Raw genomic sequence first — 27,469 nt, 5'->3', positions numbered from 1 at the left:
ATCATACCACGTCTTATTTTATTATAGATACAGATTATGGCAGATACTGTAAAGACATCGTCAGATCTGAGCAATCATACCACGTCTTATTTTATTATAGATACAGATACTGTAGAGACATCATCAGATCTGAGCAATCATACCACGTCTTATTTTATTATAGATGCAGATACTGTAGAGACATCATCAGATCTGAGCAATCATACCACGTCTTATTTTATTATAGATACAGACAATAGCAGATACTGTCAAGACATCATCAGATCTGAGCAATCATACCACGTCTTATTTTATTATAGATACAGATACTGTAGAGACATCGTCAGATCTGAGCAATCATACCAAGTCTTATTTTATTATAGATACAGATACTGTAAAGACATCATCAGATCTGAGCAATCATACCACATCTTATTTTATTATAGATACAGATACTGTAAAGACATCGTCAGATCTGAGCAATCATACCACGTCTTATTTTATTATAGATACAGACAATGGCAGATACTGTAAAGACATCATCAGATCTGAGCAATCATACCACGTCTTATTTTATTATAGATACAGATACTGTAGAGACATCATCAGATCTGAGCAATCATACCACGTCTTATTTTATTATAGATACAGACAATAGCAGATACTGTCAAGACATCATCAGATCTGAGCAATCATACCACGTCTTATTTTATTATAGATACAGATACTGTAAAGACATCATCAGATCTGAGCAATCATACCACGTCTTATTTTTTTAAAGATACAGACAATGACAGATACTGTAAAGACATCATCAGATCTGAGCAATCATACCACGTCTTATTTTATTATAGATACAGATACTGTAAAGACATCGTCAGATCTGAGCAATCATACCACGTCTTATTTTATTATAGATACAGATACTGTAAAGACATCATCAGATCTGAGCAATCATACCACGTCTTATTTTATTATAGATACAGATACTGTAAAGACATCGTCAGATCTGAGCAATCATACCACGTCTTATTTTATTATAGATACAGATACTGTAAAGACATTGTCAGATCTGAGCAATCATACCACGTCTTATTTTATTATAGATACAGATTATGGCAGATACTGTCAAGACATCATCAAATCTGAGCAATCATACCACGTCTTATTTTATTATAGATACAGATACTGTCAAGACATTGTCAGATCTGAGCAATCATACCACGTCTTATTTTATTATAGATACAGATTATGGCAGATACTGTCAAGACATCGTCAGATCTGAGCAATCATACCACGTCTTATTTTATTATAGATACAGATACTGTAAAGACATCGTCAGATCTGAGCAATCATACCACGTCTTATTTTATTATAGATACAGATACTGTCAAGACATCGTCAGATCTGAGCAATCATACCACGTCTTATTTTATTATAGATACAGATACTGTCAAGACATTGTCAGATCTGAGCAATCATACCACGTCTTATTTTATTATAGATACAGATACTGTAAAGACATCGTCAGATCTGAGCAATCATACCACGTCTTATTTTATTATAGATACAGATACTGTAAAGACATCATCAGATCTGAGCAATCATACCACGTCTTATTTTATTATAGATACAGATACTGTAAAGACATCATCAGATCTGAGCAATCATACCACGTCTTATTTTATAATAGATACAGACAATAGCAGATACTGTCAAGACATCATCAGATCTAAACAATCATACCACGTCTTATTTTATTATAGATACAGATACTGTAAAGACATCATCAGATCTGAGCAATCATACCACGTCTTATTTTATTATAGATACAGATACTGTAAAGACATCATCAGATCTGAACAATCATACCACGTCTTATTTTATTATAGATACAGACAATGGCAGAAACTGTAAAGACATCATCAGATCTGAGCAATCATACCACGTCTTATTTTATTATAGATACAGATACTGTAAAGACATCATCAGATCTGAGCAATCATACCACATCTTATTTTATTATAGATACAGACAATGACAGATACTGTAAAGACATCATCAGATCTGAGCAATCATACCACGTCTTATTTTATTATAGATACAGATACTGTCAAGACATTGTCAGGTCTGAGCAATCATACCACGTCTTATTTTATTATAGATACAGATACTGTAAAGACATCGTCAGATCTGAGCAATCATACCACGTCTTATTTTATTATAGATACAGATACTGTAAAGACATCATCAGATCTGAACAATCATACCACGTCTTATTTTATTATAGATACAGATACTGTAAAGACATCGTCAGATCTGAGCAATCATACCACGTCTTATTTTATTATAGATACAGATACTGTAAAGACATCGTCAGATCTGAGCAATCATACCACATCTTATTTTATTATAGATACAGACAATGACAGATACTGTAAAGACATCATCAGATCTGAGCAATCATACCACGTCTTATTTCATTATAGATACAGATACTGTAAAGACATCGTCAGATCTGAGCAATCATACCACGTCTTATTTTATTATAGATACAGATACTGTAAAGACATCGTCAGATCTGAGCAGTCATACCACATCTTATTTTATTATAGATACAGACAATGACAGATACTGTAAAGACATCATCAGATCTGAGCAATCATACCACGTCTTATTTTATTATAGATACAGATACTGTAAAGACATCGTCAGATCTGAGCAATCATACCACGTCTTATTTTATTATAGATACAGATACTGTAAAGACATCATCAGATCTGAGCAATCATACAACGTCTTATTCTATTATAGATACAAATACTGTAAAGACATCGTCAGATCTGAGCAATCATACCACGTCTTATTTTATTATAGATACAGATACTGTAAAGACATCATCAGATCTGAGCAATCATACCACATCTTATTCTATTATAGATACAGATACTGTAAAGACATCGTCAGATCTGAGCAATCATACCACATCTTATTTTATTATAGATACAGACAATGACAGATACTGTAAAGACATCATCAGATCTGAGCAATCATACCACGTCTTATTTTATTATAGATACAGATACTGTAAAGACATCATCAGATCTGAGCAATCATACCACATCTTATTTTATTATAGATACAGATACTGTAAAGACATCATCAGATCTGAGCAATCATACCACATCTTATTTTATTATAGATACAGATACTGTAAAGACATCATCAGATCTGAGCAATCATACCACATCTTATTTTATTATAGATACAGATACTGTAAAGACATCATCAGATCTGAGCAATCATACCACATCTTATTTTATTATAGATACAGATACTGTAAAGACATCATCAGATCTGAGCAATCATACCACATCTTATTTTATTATAGATACAGATACTGTAAAGACATCATCAGATCTGAGCAATCATACCACATCTTATTTTATTATAGATACAGATACTGTAAAGACATCATCAGATCTGAGCAATCATACAACGTCTTATTTTATTATAGATACAGATACTGTAAAGACATCATCAGATCTGAGCAATCATACCACATCTTATTTTATTATAGATACAGATACTGTAAAGACATCATCAGATCTGAGCAATCATACCACATCTTATTTTATTATAGATACAGATACTGTAAAGACATCATCAGATCTGAGCAATCATACCACATCTTATTTTATTATAGATACAGATACTGTAAAGACATCATCAGATCTGAGCAATCATACCACATCTTATTTTATTATAGATACAGATACTGTAAAGACATCATCAGATCTGAGCAATCATACAACGTCTTATTTTATTATAGATACAGATACTGTAAAGACATCATCAGATCTGAGCAATCATACCACATCTTATTTTATTATAGATACAGATACTGTAAAGACATCATCAGATCTGAGCAATCATACCACGTCTTATTTTATTATAGATACAGACAATGGTAGATACTGTAAAGACATCGTCAGATCTGAGCAATCATACCACGTCTTATTTTATTATAGATACAGATACTGTAAATTATAGATACAGACAATGGCAGATACTGTTTTAAAAGACATCATCAGATCTGAGCAATCATACCACGTCTTATTTTATTATAGATACAGACAATGGTAGATACTGTAAAGACATCGTCAGATCTGAGCAATCATACCACGTCTCATTTTATTATAGATACAGATACTGTAAAGACATCATCAGATCTGAGTAATCATACCACATCTTATTTTATTATAGATACAGATACTGTAAAGACATCGTCAGATCTGAGTAATCATACCACGTCTTATTTTATTATAGATACAGACAATGGCAGATACTGTAAAGATATCGTCAGATCTGAGCAATCATACCACGTCTTATTTTATTATAGATACAGACAATGGCAGATACTGTAAAGATATCATCAGATCTGAGCAATCATACCACGTCTTATTTTATTATAGATACAGACAATGGCAGATACTGTAAAGACATCATCAGATCTGAGCAATCATACCACGTCTTATTTTATTATAGATACAGACAATGGCAGATACTGTAAAGATATCATCAGATCTGAGCAATCATACCACGTCTTATTTTATTATAGATACAGACAATGGCAGATACTGTAAAGATATCATCAGATCTGAGCAATCATACCACGTCTTATTTTATTATAGATACAGACAATGGCAGATACTGTAAAGACATCATCAGATCTGAGCAATCATACCACGTCTTATTTTATTATAGATACAGATACTGTAAAGACATCGTCAGATCTGAGCAATCATACCACGTCTTATTTTATTATAGATACAGATACTGTAAAGACATCATCAGATCTGAGCAATCATACCACGTCTTATTTTATTATAGATACAGACAATGGCAGATACTGTAAAGACATCGTCAGATCTGAGCAATCATACCACGTCTTATTTTATTATAGATACAGACAATAGCAGATACTGTCTAGACATCATCAGATCTGAGCAATCATACCACGTCTTATTTTATTATAGATACAGGCAATAGCAGATACTGTAAAGACATCATCAGATCTGAGCAATCATACCACGTCTTATTTTATTATAGATACAGATACTGTAAAGACATCTTCAGATCTGAGCAATCATACCACGTCTTATTTTATTATAGATACAGACAATAGCAGATACTGTCAAGACATCGTCAGATCTGAGCAATCATACCACGTCTTATTTTATTATAGATACAGACAATGGTAGATACTGTAAAGACATCGTCAGATCTGAGCAATCATACAACGTCTCATTTTATTATAGATACAGATACTGTAAAGACATCATCAGATCTGAGCAATCATACCACGTCTTATTTTATTATAGATACAGATACTGTAAAGACATCGTCAGATCTGAGCAATCATACCACATCTTATTTTATTATAGATACAGACAATGGCAGATACTGTATAGACATCGTCAGATCTGAGCAATCATACCACGTCTTATTTTATTATAGATACAGATACTGTAAAGACATCATCAGATCTGAGCAATCATACCATGTCTTATTTTATTATAGATACAGACAACGGCAGATACTGTCAAGACATCATCAGATCTGAGCAATCATACCACATCTTATTTTATTATAGATACAGATACTGTAAAGACATCATCAGATCTGAGCAATCATACAACGTCTTATTTTATTATAGATACAGATACTGTAAAGACATCATCAGATCTGAGTAATCATACCACATCTTATTTTATTATAGATACAGATACTGTAAAGACATCATCAGATCTGAGCAATCATACCACGTCTTATTTTATTATAGATACAGACAATGGTAGATACTGTAAAGACATCGTCAGATCTGAGCAATCATACCACGTCTTATTTTATTATAGATACAGATACTGTAAATTATAGATACAGACAATGGCAGATACTGTTTTAAAAGACATCATCAGATCTGAGCAATCATACCACGTCTTATTTTATTATAGATACAGACAATGGTAGATACTGTAAAGACATTGTCAGATCTGAGCAATCATACCACGTCTCATTTTATTATAGATACAGATACTGTAAAGACATCATCAGATCTGAGTAATCATACCACATCTTATTTTATTATAGATACAGATACTGTAAAGACATCGTCAGATCTGAGCAATCATACCAAGTCTTATTTTATTATAGATACAGATACTGTAAAGACATCGTCAGATCTGAGCAATCATACCACGTCTTATTTTATTATAGATACAGATACTGTAAAGACATCGTCAGATCTGAGCAATCATACCACATCTTATTTTATTATAGATACAGACAATGACAGATACTGTAAAGACATCATCAGATCTGAACAATCAGACCACGTCTTATTTTATTATAGATACAGACAATAGCAGATACTGTAAAGACATCATCAGATCTGAGCAATCATACCACGTCTTATTTTATTATAGAAACAGATACTGTAAAGACATCATCAGATCTGAGCAATCATACCACGTCTTATTTTATTATAGATACAGACAATGGCAGATACTGTATTAAAAGACATCATCAGATCTGAGCAATCATACCACGTCTTATTTTATTATAGATATAGATTCTGTAAAATCATCGTCAGATCTGAGCAATCATACCACGTCTTATTTTATTATAGAAACAGATACTGTAAAGACATCATCAGATCTGAGCAATCATACCACGTCTTATTTTATTATAGATACAGATACTGTAAAGACATCGTCAGATCTGAGCAATCATACCACATCTTAATTTATTATAGATACAGATACTGTAAAGACATCATCAGATCTGAGCAATCATATCACGTCTTATTTTATTATAGAAACAGATACTGTAAAGACATCGTCAGATCTGAGCAATCATACCACATCTTATTTTATTATAGATATAGATTCTGTAAAATCATCGTCAGATCTGAGCAATCATACCACGTCTTATTTTATTATAGATACAGACAATGGCAGATACTGTAAAGACATCATCAGATCTGAGCAATCATACCACGTCTTATTTTATTATAGATACAGATACTGTAAAGACATCATCAGATCTGAGCAATCATACCACGTCTTATTTTATTATAGATACAGATACTGTAAAGACATCATCAGATCTGAGCAATCATACCACGTCTTATTTTATTATAGATACAGACAATGGCAGATACTGTATTAAAAGACATCATTTGATCTGAGCAATCATACCACATCTTATTTTATTATAGATACAGACAATGGCAGATACTGTTAAGACATCGTCAGATCTGAAGGAATTAGCTAACATAATATATAACAGATGTATAAAGGATCGAGAGTTTGGTAAAACTGGGGCATGTCTATGTGATAGACTGGCTAACATGGAAGTCGAGGGATCTAAATTTAGAAACATTATGTTGTCACTGGTACAAATAGATTATAAAGGTAATTAGCTAACATAATCATGATAATATATAACAGATGTATAAAGGATCGAGAGTTTGGTGATAGATATTGCCCGCTCACCCCTACTTTTCTTTTCATAATATTATAACATATAGTTATAAAAGCGATATTTGAAAATCTTATAAAATCATTGTTATTATACCCCTCCGCAACGGATTGCGGAGGGTATAATGTTTTTGACCCGTCCGTCTGTCCGTCCGTCTGTCTGTCCGTTCGTCTGTCAGTCCTGTTTCTTGTCATCACAACTCCTCTGATACCACACAACAGAATTTCACGAAACCTTTTTAGATAATAAGGACATACTATGTAGTTGTGCATATCGACAGGAAATTGAGATTCAATTTTTTTCTAGGAGTTACGCCCCTTTGAACTTATTTACTTTAATGTACTACTGCAACAGTTTGTCATCGCAACTCCTCTGATACCACACAACAGAATTTCATGAAACCTTTTTAGATAATAAGGACATACTATGTAGATGTGCATATTTACAGGAAATTACGGTTAATTTTTTTTTTCTAGGAGTTACGCCCCTATGAACTTATTTGCTTCAATGTACTATTGCAACAGCTTGTCATCGCAACTCCTCTGATACCACACAACAGAATTTCATGAAACCTTTTTAGATAATAAGGACATACTATGTAGATGTGCATATCGACAGGAAATTACAGCTCAATTTTTTTTCTAGGAGTTACGCCTCTTTGAAAACATTTGCTTCAATGTACTACTGCAACAGTTTGTCATCACAACTCCTCTGAAACCACACAACAGAATTTCATGAAACCTTTTTAGATAATAAGGACATACTATGTAGATGTGCATATCGACAGGAAATTACAGTTCAATTTTTTTTCTAGGAGTTACACCCCTTTGAACTTATTTGCTTCAATGTACTACTGCAACAGTTTGTCATCGCAACTCCTCTACAACCACACAACAGAATTTCATGAAACTTTGTAGATAATAAGAACATACTATGTAGATGTGCATATCGACAGGAAATTATGATTCAATTTTTTTTCTAGGAGTTACGCCCCTTTGAACTTATTTGCTTCAATGTACTACTGCAACAGTTTGTCATCACAACTCCTCTGAAACCTCACAACAGAATTTCATGAAACTTTGTAGATAATAAGGACATACTATGTAGATGTGCATATCGACAGGAAATTACGGTTCAATTTTTTTTCTAGGAGTTACACCCCTTTGAACTTATTTGCTTCAATGTACTACTGCAACAGTTTGTCATCACAACTCCTCTGAAACCACACAACAGAATTTCATGAAACCTTTTTATACGCCCGTTTACGGGACGTATTATGGTATACCGTTGTCCGTCTGTCCGTCCGTCCGTCTGTCCGTCTGTCCGTCTGTCCGTCTGTCCGTCGTCAACATGTCGGACATTAACTCAAAATTGCTTAAACCAATTTGCATAAAACTTTGGTGAATTGTTTATATCTATTGACGTGAGCTCCCTTTCGTTTTTTATAAAATTTAGATTTTACGTTTCCGAGTTATGGGGTTTTATTCATTAAAAAAAGGGGGATTTTCCAGTTTTCGGACAATAAGTCAAGAATGCTTTCACCAACTTGCAAGAAATTGTGGTGAATTGTTTATATCTATTGACATGAGCTCCCTTTTGATTTTTATAAATTTTAGATTTTACGTTTCCGAGTTACGGGGTTTTATTCATAAAAAAAGGGGGGACTTTCCAGTTATCAGACAAAAACTCACAAATGCTTTCAGCAATTCTTATGAAACTTTGGTGAATTGTTTGTATGTATTGATGTAAGCTCCCTTTAGAATTTTATAAATTTTACATTTTACATTTCTGAGTTATGGGGTTTTATTCATTAAAAAGGGGTGATTTTCCAGTTTTCTGACAATAACTCAAAAATGCTGTCACCAATTCTCATGAAACTTTGGTGAATTGTTTATATCTATTGATGTAAGCTCCCTTTTTATTTTCATAAATTTCTAATATGACATTGAGAATTAATTATACTTTATTTGTTTATAGTCTGACAACAGATTTACTAAGTATTGCACAACAGCAAGAAATCTTTAATTGAACATAAATTCAATTCATATAACCAATTTCAAGTTCTTTGAATACATTTATTCAGACACCTATAATATGTCAAATATTTAATTACAATCCAAATTCAGACCTGAATCAAGCTTGAATATTGTGTCCATTTTTGCCCCAACTGTTCAGGGTTGGACCTCTGCGGGCGTATCTAGCTGCGCTCAGCGAAGCAGTTTATTAGATAATAAGGACATACTATGTAGATGTGCATATCGACAGGAAATTACAGTTCAATTTTTTTTCTAGGAGTTACACCCCTTTGAACTTATTTGCTTCAATGTACTACTGCAACAGTTTGTCATCGCAACTCCTCTACAACCACACAACAGAATTTCATGAAACTTTGTAGATAATAAGAACATACTATGTAGATGTGCATATCGACAGGAAATTATGATTCAATTTTTTTTCTAGGAGTTACGCCCCTTTGAACTTATTTGCTTCAATGTACTACTGCAACAGTTTGTCATCACAACTCCTCTGAAACCTCACGATAGAATTTCATGAAACTTTGTAGATAATAAGGACATACTATGTAGATGTGCATATCAACAGGAAATTATGATTCAATTTTTTTTCTAGGAGTTACGCCCCTTTGAACTTATTTGCTTCAATGTACTTCTGCAACAGTTTGTCATCGCAACTCCTCTTAAACCACACAACATAATTTCATGAAACTTTGTAGATAATAAGGACATACATTTGTACTATGTAGATGTGCATATTGACAGGAAATTATGATTCAATTTTTTTTTTCTTATACAATTTTTTTTTCTTACACATATTTTATTTCTCCAATGACAATGTGGGGACGTGGGGTATGTGAGCGCGTTCCTTAAGGTTCTTTAATTTTTTCATAGTTTTTGAAAGAAAAAAGGTGATAATGTTAAATGTATATTAAAAATCTAGAGAGAATCATTTCCTGCCAAATTTTCAATGGCTGATATCTCGAAAACAAGCACACGGACCCTTCATTTTTTTCTGCTTTTTTAGTTCTTTTATTTATATACTATCAATTTATAACAGACTTTTAAAAAGCTTGTTATTTTGAGACAGAGTAGCAAACATCCTTCAGCACAAAATTACAGATTAGAGAATATTGTCTACCAGACATTTGGACCATTGAGTAGCCATATCTTTCTGTCTCATTCTCTGATAAATATGATGGGACATTTGGTGAAGTATGCCAAAATAGATCTTCTGAGTGTTGATTGATTCAATGTCAACCCAGGGGAAGTTAATGTTGACAAACTTTTTTTGAGGGGTAACAATCTGCGCTATAACCCTCTCAGCTGTATCATATGTTATTAAACTTTGACATCATGTACGTAACAATCATCCCTATTGAATAAAATGCACAAATGTCAGATCAAGCATCACCGTCAAGGGTAATAGAATATAAGCCATGTGATAGAGTAAAATATCTCCCTCGTATTAACTAATCAAAATTTGGCATTTCAACGTGAAATATAATAATCTGATTTATGACCCTATGGAATATTCAGAGTGAAAATTATCAGCGCTCAATATGAAAATTTATCACAAAAGATGAGAGTTTTTATGAAAAACTTCATCATGTTCATACCAAAAAATGTTTTAGTACATGCTTATTTATCATGTATCATGTGTTTGTGTGTATCATGTGTACGTGTGTATCATGTGTACGTGTGTATCATGTGTATGTGTATCATGTTCATGTGTATCGTGTATGTGTGTATCATGTGTACGTGTGTATCATGTGTACGTGTGTATCATGTGTATGTGTATCATGTTCATGTGTATCGTGTATCATGTGTTCATGTGTACGTGTGTATCATGTATATATGTGTGTATCATGTGTATCGTGTACGTGTATATCATATGTACATGTATGACGACATGAAAGATTGGAGAAGGTACCGAGGAGGTAAGAAAGCTGATAAGTCAAAGAAAAACAGATTTTACTTACTGCATGTCATATTTGTTTTTTTCATTTGTTGTTTTGTACATGAATCAGGCTATGGGTTTTGTTTGACATTTTGTTATGTCTTGCATGTTCATAACTTGCTATGCTGTATGGGTTTTGTTTGACATTTTGTTATGTCATGTATGCTCATAGCTTGCTATGCGGTATGGGTTTTGTTAATTCTTTAAGGCTATAGGTCGTCCTATAATTGCTTGTACATCTATTTCATTTGGTCTCTGGTAGATAGTTTACTCTGTCTAAAAAAAAAATGGTAAAAAGACAAACAACACTGGGATTCCACTTTGAACTCGTCATGCGTTACCCATGTTACCATTTGAACATAAAATCAATAATCAGCTGATAATTTAAAACTGTACAGACCTCTAAAGATTAACCAATATAAATAACCTCCGCCAAAAACTGGTTGTGAACTCAGGTGCCTCGGAAGTTAGCGGTTCCTGCTCTACTATTCCCAAATCTATTAGAATTTGTTGACAACAGATATTTGGATTAAGAATACAGAAAATATATGCAGTTCTCAGTTTTGCCAAGTAGCCAGCATCATCTTATATTTGTACCTTCCTTATCACTGGACATGATACAGAGGAGTTTGAATATCAACTGTAAGAAGAATTGTTTAAGACCACTTTCTTTCGGCCTTCAATAAGACATCTGGAAACTTGTTAAAGCCAATCAAATTACAATATAAAATGTTGATTAAGCATGTGTATGGTTTTATTTTGTAAAAGGTTAAACCACAGCTTTCTCATTTGTGACCCTAATGATTGTACCAATTTGAAAGCTTCCTCATTTTTGTCGAGCCTGCGACTTTTGTCGCAGAAAGCTCGACATAGGGATAGTGATGCGGCGGCGGCGGCGTTAGCTAACTTCTTAAAAGCTTTATGTTTTAGAAGGTGGAAGGTCTGGATGCTTCATACTTTGTATATGGATGCCTCATGTTACGAAGTTTCCGTCAGTCACATGTCAAATGTCCTTGACCTCATTTTCATGGTTCAGTGACTACTTGAAAAAAAAGTTCAGATTTTTTGTAATGTTAGATTCTCTCTTATTATAAGTAATAGGATAACTATATTTGGTATGTGCGTACCTTGCAAGGTCCTCATGCCCGTCAGACAGTTTTCACTTGACCTCGACCTCATTTTATGGATCAGTGAACAAGGTTAAGTTTTGGTGGTCAAGTCCATATCTCAGATACTATAAGCAATAGGTCTTGTATATTCAGTGTATGGAAGGACTGTAAGGTGTACATGTCCAACTGGCAGGTGTCATCTGACCTTGACCTCATTTTCATGGTTCAGTGGTTATAGTTAAGTTTTTGTGTTTTGGTCTGTTTTTCTTATACTGTATGCCATAGGTCTACTTTATTTGGTGTATGGAATGATTGTAAGGTGTACATGTCTAGCGGGCAGGTGTCATCTGACCTTGACCTCATTTTCATGGTTCAGTGGTCAAAGTTAAGTTTTTGAGTTTTGGTCTTTTTTTCTAATACTATATGCAATAGTTCAACTATATTTGGTATGTGCGTACCTTGCAAGGTCCTCATGCCCGTCAGACAGTTTTCACTTGACCTCGACCTCATTTTATGGATCAGTGAACAAGGTTAAGTTTTGGTGGTCAAGTCCATATCTCAGATACTATAAGCAATAGGTCTTGTATATTCGGTGTATGGAAGGACTGTAAGGTGTACATGTCCAACTGGCAGGTGTCATCTGACCTTGACTTCATTTTCATGGTTCAGTGGTTATAGTTAAGTTTTGTGTTTTGGTCTGTTTTTCTTATACTGTATGCCATAGGTCTACTATATTTAGTGTATGGAATGATTGTAAGGTGTACATGTCTAGCGAGCAGGTGTCATCTGACCATGACCTCATTTTCATGGTTCAGTGGTCAAAGTTAAGTTTTTTGAGTTTTGGTCTTTTTTTCTAATACTATATGCAATAGTTCAACTATATTTGGTGTATGGAAATATTTTATGATCTATTTGGCAGTCATGCAGGTTTTATTTGACCTTGACCTCATTTTCAAGGTTCATTGCTCAGTGTTAAGTTTTTGTGTTTTGGTCTGTTTTTCTTAAACTATAAGCAATAGGTCAACTATATTTGTTGTATGGAAGAATTGTTAGCTGTACATGCCTGCCTAGCATGGTTCATCTGACCTTGACCTCATTTTCATGGTTCAATGGTCAATGTTTAGTTTACTTGGTTAATGTTAAGTTTATGTGACAGTTGTAATAAAGCTTTATATTTAGGACTATCAACATAATATCAATGATTAGTAAAGAAGGCGAGACATTTCAGCGTGTGCACTCTTGTTGCAAATAAGGTTGAAGCAAAGCTTTTCTTCTATGGCCATGATTGAAGCAAATCTTTCTCCTATGGCCATGATTGTAGCAAAGCTTTCTCCTATGGCCATGATTGAACCAAAGCTTTCTTCTATGGCCATGATTGAACCAAAGCTTTCTCCTTGGCCATGATTGAACCAAAGCTTTCTCCTATGGCCATGATTGAACCAAAGCTTTCTCCTATGGCCATGATTGAACCAAAGCTTTCTCCTATGGCCATGATTGAACCAAAGCTTTCTCCTATGGGCATGATTGAACCAAAGCTTTCTCCTATGGTCATGATTAAATTGATAGCATTAGTGGTTATGAGACTGCTATGGTGGCTACCTGTAGATTAATAGCATTAGTGGCTATGAGACTGCTATGGTGGCCACCTGTAGATTGATAGCATTAGTGGTTATGAGACTGCTATGGTGGCTACCTGTAGATTGATATCATTAGTGGCTATGAGACTGCTATGGTGGCTACCTGTAGATTCATAGCATTAGTGGCTATGAGACTGCTATGGTGGCTACCTGTAGATTCATAGCATTAGTGGCTATGAGACTGCTATGGTGGCTACCTGTAGATTCATAGCATTAGTGGCTATGAGACTGCTATGGTGGCTACCTGTAGATTCATAGCATTAGTGGCTATGGGACTGCTATGGTGGCTACCTGTAGATTGATAGCATTAGTGGTTATGAGACTGCTATGGTGGATACCTGTAGATTGATAGCATTAGTGGCTATGAGACTGCTATGGTGGCTACATGTAGATTGATAGTAGAATTTTCATGAATAAATGTTTAATGTTGTATTTCAGATAAAGATAGTTTAAGAACAAAGAGCCCAGGAAGATTTTTAGGTTTTGTGACATTTTTATGCCAAGTATTTGGTAACATGAGAACAGCTAAAGGAGAACCATTTAATGTACTGAGTGGACCTATATATGATTGTATCTATACAATATTTGATGATGACAATTCCTCTGACGATGATTACGAGTGTTTATTATTACAGGTAAGGAGTTATGTCCCTTTAGATTAGTATTACAGGTAAGGAGTTGTGTCCCTTTAGATTAGTATTACAGGTAAGGAGTTATGTCCCTTTAGATAAGTATTACAGGTAAGGAGAAATGTTCCTTTAGATAAGTACAGTTAAGTAGTTATATCCCATTAGATTAGTATTACAGGTAAGGAGTTATGTCTCTTTAGATAAGTATTACAGGTAAGGAGTTGTGTCCCTTTAGATTAGTATTACAGGTACGGAGTTATGTCCCTTAAGATAAGTATTACAGGTAAGTAGTTATGTCCCATTAGATAAGTATTACCGGTAAGGAGTAATGTCCCTTTAGATTAGTATTACAGGTAAGGAGTAATGTCCCTTTAGATTATCATTACAGGTAAGGAGTAATGTCCCTTAACAACACTATTTCAGGTTAGGATTAATGTCCATTTACAACATTATTTCAGGTATGGAGTAATGTCCCCTTGGATAATTTTTACAGGTAAGGAGTAATGTCCTCTTAGAAGATTATTCCAGGTTTGGAATAATTTCCCCTTAGATAAATATTACAGGAAGGAGTCATTTATGTCCCATTACAACATTATTTTAGGTATGGAGTTATGTCCCCTTAGATTTAGTATTACATGTAAGGAGTTATGTCCCTTTAGAACATTATTTTAGGTATGGAGTAATGTCCCCTTGGCCTTAGACAAACTAGTATTTCTGCAACTGCAATATGGTAATGAAAAATGATGTCATGTAACAAAATCAAGTTTAAAAAAGTTATTACTATAAAAAGACATTACACATTATAAATATCGTGCATCTGCATCTGAAGTCCTTTTCTGGATTAACATTATTTAGGAATGCTTTAAAACCAAAATTTAAATTTAAAAGCCTGTATCTTACTATGTCAATTTCAACAAACAACAATAATATACTGTCCTGAAATAATGATCATTGTAAATTGTATCCATATAATTTTTTTAAATTTTGATCTTTATCATTGTACAGTTTTAAAAAGGGACAATAAAAAACACCATAAATTTCATGCATCTGAAGCGTTTTTCTGGATTTACCTTCATCAAGAAGGCTCAGAGCAGAATTTTTGAAAGCCAAGCCCAAGGATGTATAATAATTGTGCTACTAAATGCATTTATTCATTCTTACAAGGAGCAATAACTCTGCCATCAAATGATTACTACCTGTTTTAACAAGTAGCAATAAATGGGCTACTAAATATATTTATCTGTTTAGCAAGGGACAATAACTGCTATACTGAATATGATTATTTGTTTTAACAAGGGACAATAACTGTTACTAAATGAGAATACCTGTTTTAACATGGGGGAATAGCTGTTCTACTAAATGTGATAATCTATTTTTTTACAATGGGCAATAACTCTCTTACTAAATGTGATTATCTGATTAACCGGGGTCAAAAACTGTATAAATAAATGTGCTTTTCTGTTTTTACCAGATACAAAGTATAGGTAAAGAATTAGAAGCTTTTGATGAAAGTAAAATGTCAGAATTAATGGAGAAAGTGCGAACAAAGATCATTAAAGATGGGTAAGTTGTAGATGACACATAAATGACACACAGATGACACATAGATGACACATATGACAATAGATGACACATAGATGACAATAGATGATAAATATCTTTGGAAAACTTCATCAGTTATTTATGTTAATTGTTTGCTAGTAGTGATGTGAGGTTCACAATATGGTCTTCAACAATGAACCCACAACATACAACATGTTTAGACAAGGGAATGTATTCAACAAAGAACCCACAACATGTTTAGACAAGAGAATGGATTCAACAAGGAACCCACAACATACAACATGTTTAGACAAGAGAATGGATTCAACAAGGAACCCACAACATACAACATGTTTAGACAAGGGAATGGATTCAACAAGGAACCCACAACATACAACATGTTTAGACAAGGGAATGGATTCAACAAGGAACCCACAACATACAACATGTTTAGACAAGGGAATGGATTCAACAAGGAACCCACAACATACAACATGTTTAGACAAGGGAATGGATTCAACAAAGAACCCACAACATGTTTAGACAAGAGAATGGATTCAACAAGGAACCCACAACATACAACATGTTTAGACAAGGGAATGGATTCAACAAGGAACCCACAACATACAACATGTTTAGACAAGGGAATGGATTCAACAAGGAACCCACAACATGTTTAGACAAGAGAATGGATTCAACAAGGAACCCACAACATACAACATGTTTAGACAAGGGAATGGATTCAACAAGGAACCCACAACATGTTTAGACAAGGGAATGGATTCAACAAGGAACCCACAGTATACAACATGTTTAGACAAAGGAATGGATTCAACAAGGAACCCACAACATACAAAATGTTTAGACAAGGGAATGGATTCAACAAGGAACCAACAACATACAACAAGTTTAGACAAGGGAATGGATTCAACAGAGACAATCACCATTCATGCCAAAGGAGTAGGTCCAGTAAGACCCCTTTTTGGCCCCAAAATATAGCAGTTTTACAAAATTGTTAAAATGTAAATTTTTAACTATTTATTGGATAGAAGAATACTTCTGTTACATAAATATGGGCTGTTTTTGACAATACAATGCACATGTATAGGGTACTAGCATCATTAAGTCATGCTAAATTACTGAAATCTTCGAAATTTTAGCATTTTGGTTAATTTTTAGACGGTTTCCGTCTGAAATGGAAGTGGCCGCATTTGTGTTCATTCTTAATATTTAAATGTAAGTTGTATTTGATGATAATACATAACATATATAAAGGTTGAGAATGAACACGGATGCGGCCACTTTCATTTTTGACAAAAACCATCTGAAAAGTGACATATTATGGCATATTTAAAAGATTTTTCATATTTAAGCTTGAATTTGAGCTTCAATAATGACTAAATCAGTTCAAATCTTTCACATAAACTATTGAATCGACTAAAGTAGACACTTAAGTGTTTAAAAAGTGTCCAAAATCTTTCATCAGATGAACCTGAATTTTGAGGCCAAAATCGGCCCTTACCGGACCTACTCCTTTACATACATGAAAAAGACATAATGGTATGTCTGCAGCTTGCATATCTTTTTCCATCTGCAGACATACCATTATGTTGCAGGCCAAAATTAGTTTTATTAATAATCAACCATGCTCTTTTTATTTTGAAAAATAGAAGAACTAATGGTTTAAAAAAAGCCAAAAGAATTGACTGACGTGGATAATTCCTTATATACTGTTAATAAACAATGGCTACATTAATGCATGAATGCCTAGTAAATGAAAATCGTCAAGCGTTTTGAATTATTATAAAAATAAAGAGATGTAGTATATTGCCAATGAGACAACTATCCACCAGAGTTCAAATGATGTGGTTATATAAACAATTATAGATCACCGTACAGCCTTCAAAAATGAAGAAAAAAAGTACTGTAGAGTCAGCTATAAACGGCCCTGACATAAAAATTGTGAAACAATTCAAAAGAGAAAACTACTAGAAAGATAACCTATTGATTGTGTTCCTAAGAATTCAGACTATTTTGAGTCGTACAGTTTATAATTTTTATTTACAGAAGATCAGTGAGAGCCTGGTGTTCATTACTAGAATTACTTGAGTCGTACAGTATATATTTTATATTACAGAAGATCAGCCAGAGCCAGGTGTTCATTACTAGAATTACTTGAGTCGTACAGTATATATTTTATATTACAGAAGATCGGCCAAAGCCAGGTGTTCATTACTAGAATTACTTGAGTCGTACAGTATATATTTTATATTACAGAAGGTCAGCCAGATCCAGGTGTTCATTACTAGAATTACTTGAGTCGTACAGTATATATTTTATATTACAGGAGATTGGCCAGAGCCAGGTGTTATTTACTAGAATTACTTGAGTCGTACAGTATATATTTTATATTACAGGAGATCAGCCAGAGCCAGGTTTTCAATACTAGAATTACTTGAGTCGTACAGTATATATTTTATATTACAGGAGATCGGCTAGAGCCAGGTGATCATTACTAGAATTACTTGAGTCGTACAGTATATATTTTATATTACAGAAGATCAGCCAGAGCCAGGTGTTCATTACTAGAATTACTTAATTCGTACAGTATATATTTTATATTACAGGAGATTGGCCAGAGCCAGGTGTTATTTACTAGAATTACTTGAGTCGTACAGTATATATTTTATATTACAGGAGATCAGCCAGAGCCAGGTTTTCATTACTAGAATTACTTGAGTCGTACAGTATATATTTTATATTACAGGAGATCGGCCAGAGCCAGGTGATCATTACTAGAATTACTTGAGTCGTACAGTACTGTAAATTCAGAAATTATTGCGTGCATTTATTATTGCGATTTTTCAAGAATAGACAAAAATGCGAGTTTAATTATTGCGATTTCGAAAATCTGCATACAGATCTATGTTTAAGTTATCAGAATGCGAGTTTTTATTATTGCGATACTCATACAGTCGCATTATTTGCATTAATAAAAACCTCGCAATAATTTCTGAATTTACAGTATATATTTTATATTACAGAAGATTGGCCAAAGCCAGGTGTTAGTTACTAGAATTACTTGAGTCGTACAGTATATATTTTATATTACAGGAGATCAGCCAGAGCCAGGTGTTAGTTACTAGAATTACTTGAGTCGTACAGTATATATTTTATATTACAGAAGATCGGCCAAAGCCAGGTGTTAGTTACTAGAATTACTTGAGTCGTACAGTATATATTTTATATTACAGGAGATCAGCCAGAGCCAGGTGTTAGTTACTAGAATTACTTGAGTCGTACAGTATATATTTTATATTACAGGAGATCGGCCAGAGCCAGGTGTTCATTACTAGAATTACTAGAGTCGTACAGTATATATTTTATATTACAGAAGATCGGCCAAAGCCAGGTGTTCATTACTAGAATTACTTGAGTCGTACAGTATATATTTTATATTACAGAAGGTCAGCCAGATCCAGGTGTTCATTACTAGAATTACTTGAGTCGTACAGTATATATTTTATATTACAGGAGATTGGCCAGAGCCAGGTGTTATTTACTAGAATTACTTGAGTCGTACAGTATATATTTTATATTACAGGAGATCAGCCAGAGCCAGGTTTTCAATACTAGAATTACTTGAGTCGTACAGTATATATTTTATATTACAGAAGATCAGCCAGAGCCAGGTGTTCATTACTAGAATTACTTGATTCGTACAGTACCGGTATATATTTTATATTACAGGAGATTGGCCAGAGCCAGGTGTTATTTACTAGAATTACTTGAGTCGTACAGTATATATTTTATATTACAGGAGATCAGCCAGAGCCAGGTTTTCATTACTAGAATTACTTGAGTCGTACAGTATATATTTTATATTACAGGAGATCGGCCAGAGCCAGGTGATCATTACTAGAATTACTTGAGTCGTACAGTATATATTTTATATTTCAGAAGATCGGCCAAAGCCAGGTGTTAGTTACTAGAATTACTTGAGTCGTACAGTATATATTTTATATTACAGGAGATCAGCCAGAGCCAGGTGTTAGTTACTAGAATTACTTGAGTCATACAGTATATATTTTATATTACAGGAGATCGGCCAGAGCCAGGTGTTCCTTACTAGAATTACTTGAGTCGTACAGTAAGGGATGGAAGACGTTACCCAATGAGATTACCCGGTATTATTGTGACACAATGGCGGAGATATTTACAGATGCAATCTGCTGAACCAACATTTTCTAGTCTTTATTTTTACCATTAAGTCTTGTTGAATTGCCAAATAGTATAATGCAATAGACATTTTTTACATTCAGTTCATATTTAATAAGATAGGTTGATTGATTATTTGTGTGGCTAAACGTTAAAAAAAAAGCAATTAATCAATCTGTAAAGTCAATGTCAGGTGTAATTTATGTATGGTAGCTTTGATTTTATTGTTAGCTTTGATAGAAGCCTTTTGGCATTTCCAATATTTTGATAAATAATATAAGAGAATACTATGACATGTGGAAATTTTGTTTATGAAAATCAAAAAGGGTAGACCCCCTTTTTTGATACCTTAAAAATGTACAATTACATCATCAAGTTTTACTTTCAATTTTCGATTCTAAGTTTGAAAGTAAAACAATACCATGGATTCAATAAGGGCTATTCCATTTAGCTTAATAAGGGAGGGCAGGAATGGATTTCCAAAATCCCCCATTACCAACATTTGTTTGACCAATTTGCATGAATAAAATGGACATTTAACCTTAAATGACCCTCAAAAACTTGTCAACACTGAGTAAGTGAGTTCAAACCCCGCACTTGGCATGTGCTTTCAACTGCCATCTTAATTGACTAGGATTGTCAGTTTTCCTACCATAGATCCTGGTTCTCTCCGGGCACTCCTACTTTTTCCACCAACAAAAATTAATCACCATGATATATAGTCAGTAGTGTTGAAGGTGGCGATAAATACCAACAATCAATCAATCATTAAATGACCCTCAATTTTGTCTAAAAAATTTCCCTCCCTACCTATTTATTTTAATGGAATAGCCCTTATAAATGGGGTACTCATTTTCATGGTGGATGATTTGGACAAAGGTGAACTATGAAATTAAGTGTTTATCAAAAATTTATTTTCTATAAGCTTGTATTAAAACAGACTTTGTCAAAGAAATAAAATGAAGTGTTCACAAAAAAAGCAATTTGTCAACGTTAGTTTGAACAATTAAAGTAATTGAATCCACATTATTTATAAATGATGATCTCGAACCTCTATGATAGAATACTGTTCACAGTAAAATGTATTTGTATTTGTAAATTGTATTTCGTTAGAACAAAATATGATTATGATTAAAAGTCTTTAATTGCAACCATGGCAACTGTAACCACACATTCCATACAAATGTATATTAATTGATCATGTTGTGCCATAGAAAAAAGGTTTTTTTTAATAAACCAAAAGCCAACAAAAAAAAAAACATTTAAAAAAAAACCAAATTCAACCAACAACCAGATTTTAACCTAATTTTGGTGAAATTGTTAAAAAAAAAAAATCAATTTTGAAAGTGCTTGAAAATTGATTTAATTATTTTGTGGCATATCAGATTATCATGTTTATACTTTTTATTTTGTTCAAGCCAGTTTTTTTTAATGTTGAATTTTTAAAAAACTTGCCTTGTAATGTTTCTGTTATTATGGGTTATTCTTATACTGTCAGTAGAAAACTAAAAAAAAAATGTTTTAGGTGTATAATGATATACAAATGTACTATAAATTTAGAAATTATTTTGTGCATTTATTCTTGCCATTTTTGATGAATGGAGTAAAATATTGCGAATTTCAGAAAATTTGGCATACAAAGTAAAATATTGCGAATTTCAGAAAATGGCATACAAAGTAAAATATTGCAAATTTCAGAAAATGTGGCATACTAAGTAAAATATTGCAAATTTCAGAAAATGTGGCATACAAAGTAAAACATTACGAATTTTAGAAAATGTGGCACACAAAGTGGAGTAAAATTTTGCGAATTCAGAAAATTTGGCACACAAAGTGGAGTAAAATATTGCAAATTCAGAAAATGTGGCATACAAATAGTTGTTAAATGGTAGTTTTTGTTTTTGCAATTCCTATTCCTTCACAAATTTTACAATAGTAAGTGCATAGCAAAAATTTGTGAATTAACAGTAATGTTAATTTTATAGATAACACATATCATGTATAATTAAAGTGATTATTTTACAAATTGTGCATAAAAGTTTTGTAGATGCAAGATAGTAATATGTGTACAGTTATTGTGAAATGTTGTAAAAACTACACTCAGCTCATTGCATGACCCTCCTGATCTAAGTAATATTAAAAAAACTAGCATAATATCTTTTACTATCCTTTTTTTAGTGTTTTCTGAAACACATCCATTAATATTTTGCAATTTATGATCAAAGATTTTTTAGAACATATGTCCACAAGAGTTATTTCCCCTTTTTTACATTTATCTAATCTATATTTCGGTTTATTTATGAACTGTAAAATTGAAAGGCTATAGAAGGTTATCATGTAAGGAATTAGAAATAAGGCCAACAATTAATACATGTAAAAATAAGATGTGATAAGATTGCCAATGAGACAAATATCCACCAGAGTCCAATACAATTATAGGTCACCCTACGGCCGTCAACTATTAACAAATCCCGTACTGTATAGTAAGATTTTAAAGGCTTTGATATGGCAAAATGTAAAACAATTTCAAACAAGAAAACGTTTATGTTAATTTTGTATAATTTAATTTTGTATGTAACACGTCTTCTGATTGGCTAACTATGCAGGTTATTCTGTGTGCACCACATTTTTGATGTTATTTCTTCATAGACAGAAATAATATTACAGTCATTCCTTGATTATTATATTTATACCATCTGCCATTTGAAATTACAAAAAGTTAAACGGATAACGAAATTTCATATATCTTGTCTGAAATTAAGCTCATGGTTTACAAACTTAAATCCACTTAAGTGCTTAAGTGGTTTTTTTTTTAATGATGTATAATTTCTATATTTTAACTTTATTTGAAAATACTCAAGTCATCAATTGAATGCATTTTAGTTTATAAGACTTGAAAGTTTGCAGATATGTTACCATGGTTACTGGTATTTTGGTGAGAAGATTTGTTGACATCCACATCATTTGGTGAATAGTTGTCTCACTGGCAATAATACTACATCTCTTTATTTTATATTGAGGTTACCTCCCTTTGCCCAGTATTTGACATAATTCTAGACCTTCAATCTTTTTAGCAATCATGTGACAATGGTATAATATTTATTTTATGTAATTTTGTTTCTTGTTTTTGTGTTCTTTAATGGTGAATGGCTGTTTCTTTTGTTCTTTATTTTATGTGTTCATGTTATTCTTGTTGTTGGAACAAGGTTAGCAAATCATTGTTGACCTATACTTATCTATAAAGGTCAAAATGATATAAACTTTATTTTTTGTATCAGTTTGAAGGATTTCACAATTTTGCAAGAACAAAATGTGTTTGTGTCTATTTTGTTAGTAAAACCATTGTGCTGTCTTTTCTATTTTTAGGATAATAATATTTGTTTTTGTATGTAAAATGTGTACAAACTTTTTATTTTATGTGTATTAGTTGCTATAGAAATATTTTCATGTGTATCAAGGACATTGTGTATTATTTGTGAATATTATTTTAAATAAAAAGATTGATTTTAAGATTTGGATCATTAATCATATTAATAGGTGCGCGAAAATACTGATCGTAGAATCCATTCCTGGTATGATTTGGCCTTCAAACTGTTTTGATTTAGGCACCACTTATAAATGAGAGACAAAAGATACCGAATGCACATTCAAACTCATAAGTAGAAAATAAACTGACAACGCCATGGTTAAAAAAAGATAAGACCATCAGTACACAAAACACAACATAGAAAACTAAAGACTGAGCAACACGAACCCCACCAAAAACTGGGTGTGATCTCAGGTGCTCCGGAAGGGTAAGCATATCCTGCTTCACATGTGGCACCCGTTGTGTTGCTCATGTTAGTACAAACCTGATAATAAGTCTTAATTCGGTAGGTCACATTCAGGGAAAAGGGGACAGGATTGTAGTTAAGACCATTGGAACTTATCGGCTGTCATCTGTGAAACGTATATTCCATAACAGTCAACCAACTTGTCTGTAAAGTTTATGAATTTTTTGATGATTTTAACTTCACCACTTGGAACTCTTGAGTTTAATAGCTTTCTTGTCAGCAGCAACCCTCTATCAAGGAAATCATGTTTAATAGCTTTCTTGTCAGCAGCAACCCTCTATCAAGGAAATCATGTTTAATAGCTTTCTTGTCAGCAGCAACCCTCTATCAAGGAAATCATGTTTAATAGCTTTCTTGTCAGCAGCAACCCTCTATCAAGGAAATCATGTTTAATAGCTTTCTTGTCAGCAGCAACCCTCTATCAAGGAAATCATGTTTAATAGCTTTCTTGTCAGCAGCAACCCTCTATCAAGGAAATCATGATAGGAATCTTGTGTAAACGTAATGTTTGTCAGGAGTACTAAATTATACTAGAAATAAGATGTATGACTGTCCAATGAGAAAACTAAAGTCCATACCATGTTGCTGTATATAGGTTAACATACAGCCTTCAACAAGGAGCAAAACCCATACTGTATAATCAGCTACAAAAGGCATTGTCATGACAAAATTAAAAACAATTCAAACGAGAAAATGATTTAGGACCAAACAGGAAACAAAAACATGACAGACAGCAACCAACATCAACAACTGAAGTCTCCTGACCTGGGACAGTCACATGACAGACAGCAACCAACATCAACAACTGAAGTCTCCTGACCTGGGACAGTCACATGACAGACAGCAACCAACATCAACAACTGAATTACAATCTCCTGACTTGGGACAGTCACATGATAGACAGCAACCAACAGCAACAACTGAAGTCTCCTGACCTGGCACAATCACATGACAGACAGCAACCAACATCAACAACTGAAGTCTCCAGACATTGGGACAGTCACATGACAGACAGCAACCAACATCAACAACTGAAGTCTCCTGACCTGGGACAGTCACATGACAGACAGCAACCAACATCAACAACTAAAGTCTCCTGACCTGAGACAGTCACATGGCAGACAGCAACCAACATCAACAACTGAAGTCTCCAGACCTGGGACAGTCACATGAGAGACAGCAACCAACATCAACAACTGAATTACAATCTCCTGACCTAGGAAAGTCACATGCCAGACAGAAACCAACATCAACAACTGAAGTCTCCTTACCTGGGACAGTCACATGACAGACAACAACCAACATCAACAACTAAAGTCTCCAGACGGGACAGTCACATGACAGACAGCAACCAACATCAACAACTGAAGTCTCCTGACCTGGGACAGTCACATGACAGACAGCAACCAACATCAACCACTGAAGTCTCCTGATCTGGGACAGTCACATGACAGACAGCAACCAACATCAACAACTGAAGTCTCCAGACTTGGGACAGTCACATGACAGACAGCAACCAACATCAGCAACTGAAGTCTCCTGACCTGGGACAGTCACATGACAGACAGCAACCAACATCAACAACTGAAGTCTCCTGACCTGGGACAGTCACATGACAGACAGCAACCAACATCAACAATTGAAGTCTCCTGATCTGGGACAGTCACATGACAGACAGCAACCAACATCAACAACTGAAGTCTCCAGACTTGGGACAGTCACATGACAGACAGCAACCAACAACAACAACTGAAGTCTCCTGACCTGGGACAGTCACATGACAGCAACCAACATCAACAACTGAAGTCTCCAGACCTGGGACAGTCACATGACAGACAGCAACCAACATCAACAACTGAATTACAATCTCCTGATTAGGGACAGTCACATGACAGACAGTAACCAACATCAACAACTGAAGTCTCCTGACCTGGGACAGTCACATGACAGACAGCAACCAACATCAACAACTGAAGTCTCCAGACCTTGGACAGTCACATGACAGACAGCAACCAACATCAACAACTGAATTACAATCTCCTGACTTGGGAAAGTCACATAAAATTACAATCTCCTGACTTGGGACAGTCACATAGAATTACAATCTCCTGACTTGGGACAGTCACATAGAATTACAATCTCCTGACTTGGGACAGTCACATAGAATTACAATCTCCTGACCTGGGACAGTCACATAGAATTACAATCTCCAGACTTGGGACAGTCACATAGAATTACAATCTCCTGACTTGGGACAGTCACATAAATTGAAAAAATACAATTCTATAAAGCCCTTACTATCAAGACTGCACATGTTGAGAACAGGTACCTACATGTCTGTGTGATATTAACATAAATCCCAAGTGTGTTCATAGCTCAGGGGGATATAAATCCAATAAAGAAGATTAATTATTTTGTCATGACATTGTCAGTTTTGTCCCCTTGGTATATTTTGCCTCTTTTTTATTATAACAGCTAGAATTCCAGGTGACAATACTTAAATACAGCCAGGGCTCAGGGTATTAAAACTTCATAGAGACCTACAGATCAAAATGTTTAATAGTCGCAGGTATTTAGATGTTGGGGTGATTACTGACATGGTAAGATGTGGCCTATACTAGCTGGACAAACACAGCATGAGCATTCTTGACAGCAGGGTAAGATGTATCTGGTCCATACTAGCTTGACATCAGATGATATATAACCTAGACTAGTTTGACATCAGTTGATATATAACCCAATCTAGCTTGACATCAGATGATATATAACAAAGACTAGCTTCACAGCAGGGTGAGATATGACCTGTTCAGACTAGCTTGACATCAGAAGATATATAACCAAGACTAGCTTGACATTAGATGATTTATAACCAAGACTAGCTTGACATCAGATGATTTATAACCAAGACTAGCTTGACATCAGATGATATATAACCGAAACTAGCTTGAAATAAGATGATATATAACCAAGACTAGCTTGACATCAGATGATATATAACCAAGACT

General features: G+C 33.9%; 1 protein-coding gene across 6 annotated transcripts in view; it reads left to right on the top strand.

Annotated features, from left to right (window-relative positions):
• The window catches only part of LOC127731783 (CBP80/20-dependent translation initiation factor-like), a 33,984-nt gene extending 9,843 nt beyond the window's left edge, over positions 1-24,141 (top strand). For 2 of the 6 annotated variants that reach the window (XM_052240615.1, XM_052240620.1), the window contains exons 3-6: positions 7,262-7,457; positions 14,681-14,877; positions 16,343-16,434; positions 20,514-24,141. In XM_052240615.1, the coding sequence (XP_052096575.1) occupies positions 7,262-7,457; positions 14,681-14,877; positions 16,343-16,434; positions 20,514-20,649 (621 nt within the window). In that variant the 3' untranslated portion in view covers positions 20,650-24,141. The other 4 variants (XM_052240619.1, XM_052240618.1, XM_052240617.1 and 1 more) reach the window with 4 other exon arrangements.
• The last annotated feature ends 3,328 nt before the right edge of the window (positions 24,142-27,469 follow it).

The sequence above is a fragment of the Mytilus californianus genome, unplaced genomic scaffold (genome assembly GCF_021869535.1).
Source record: "Mytilus californianus isolate M0D057914Y unplaced genomic scaffold, xbMytCali1.0.p SCAF_20, whole genome shotgun sequence".
Taxonomy (NCBI): Eukaryota; Metazoa; Mollusca; class Bivalvia; order Mytilida; family Mytilidae; genus Mytilus; species Mytilus californianus.
The sequence above is the reverse complement of the archived record's forward strand: the minus strand, read 5'-3'. Positions and strand labels throughout refer to the sequence as shown.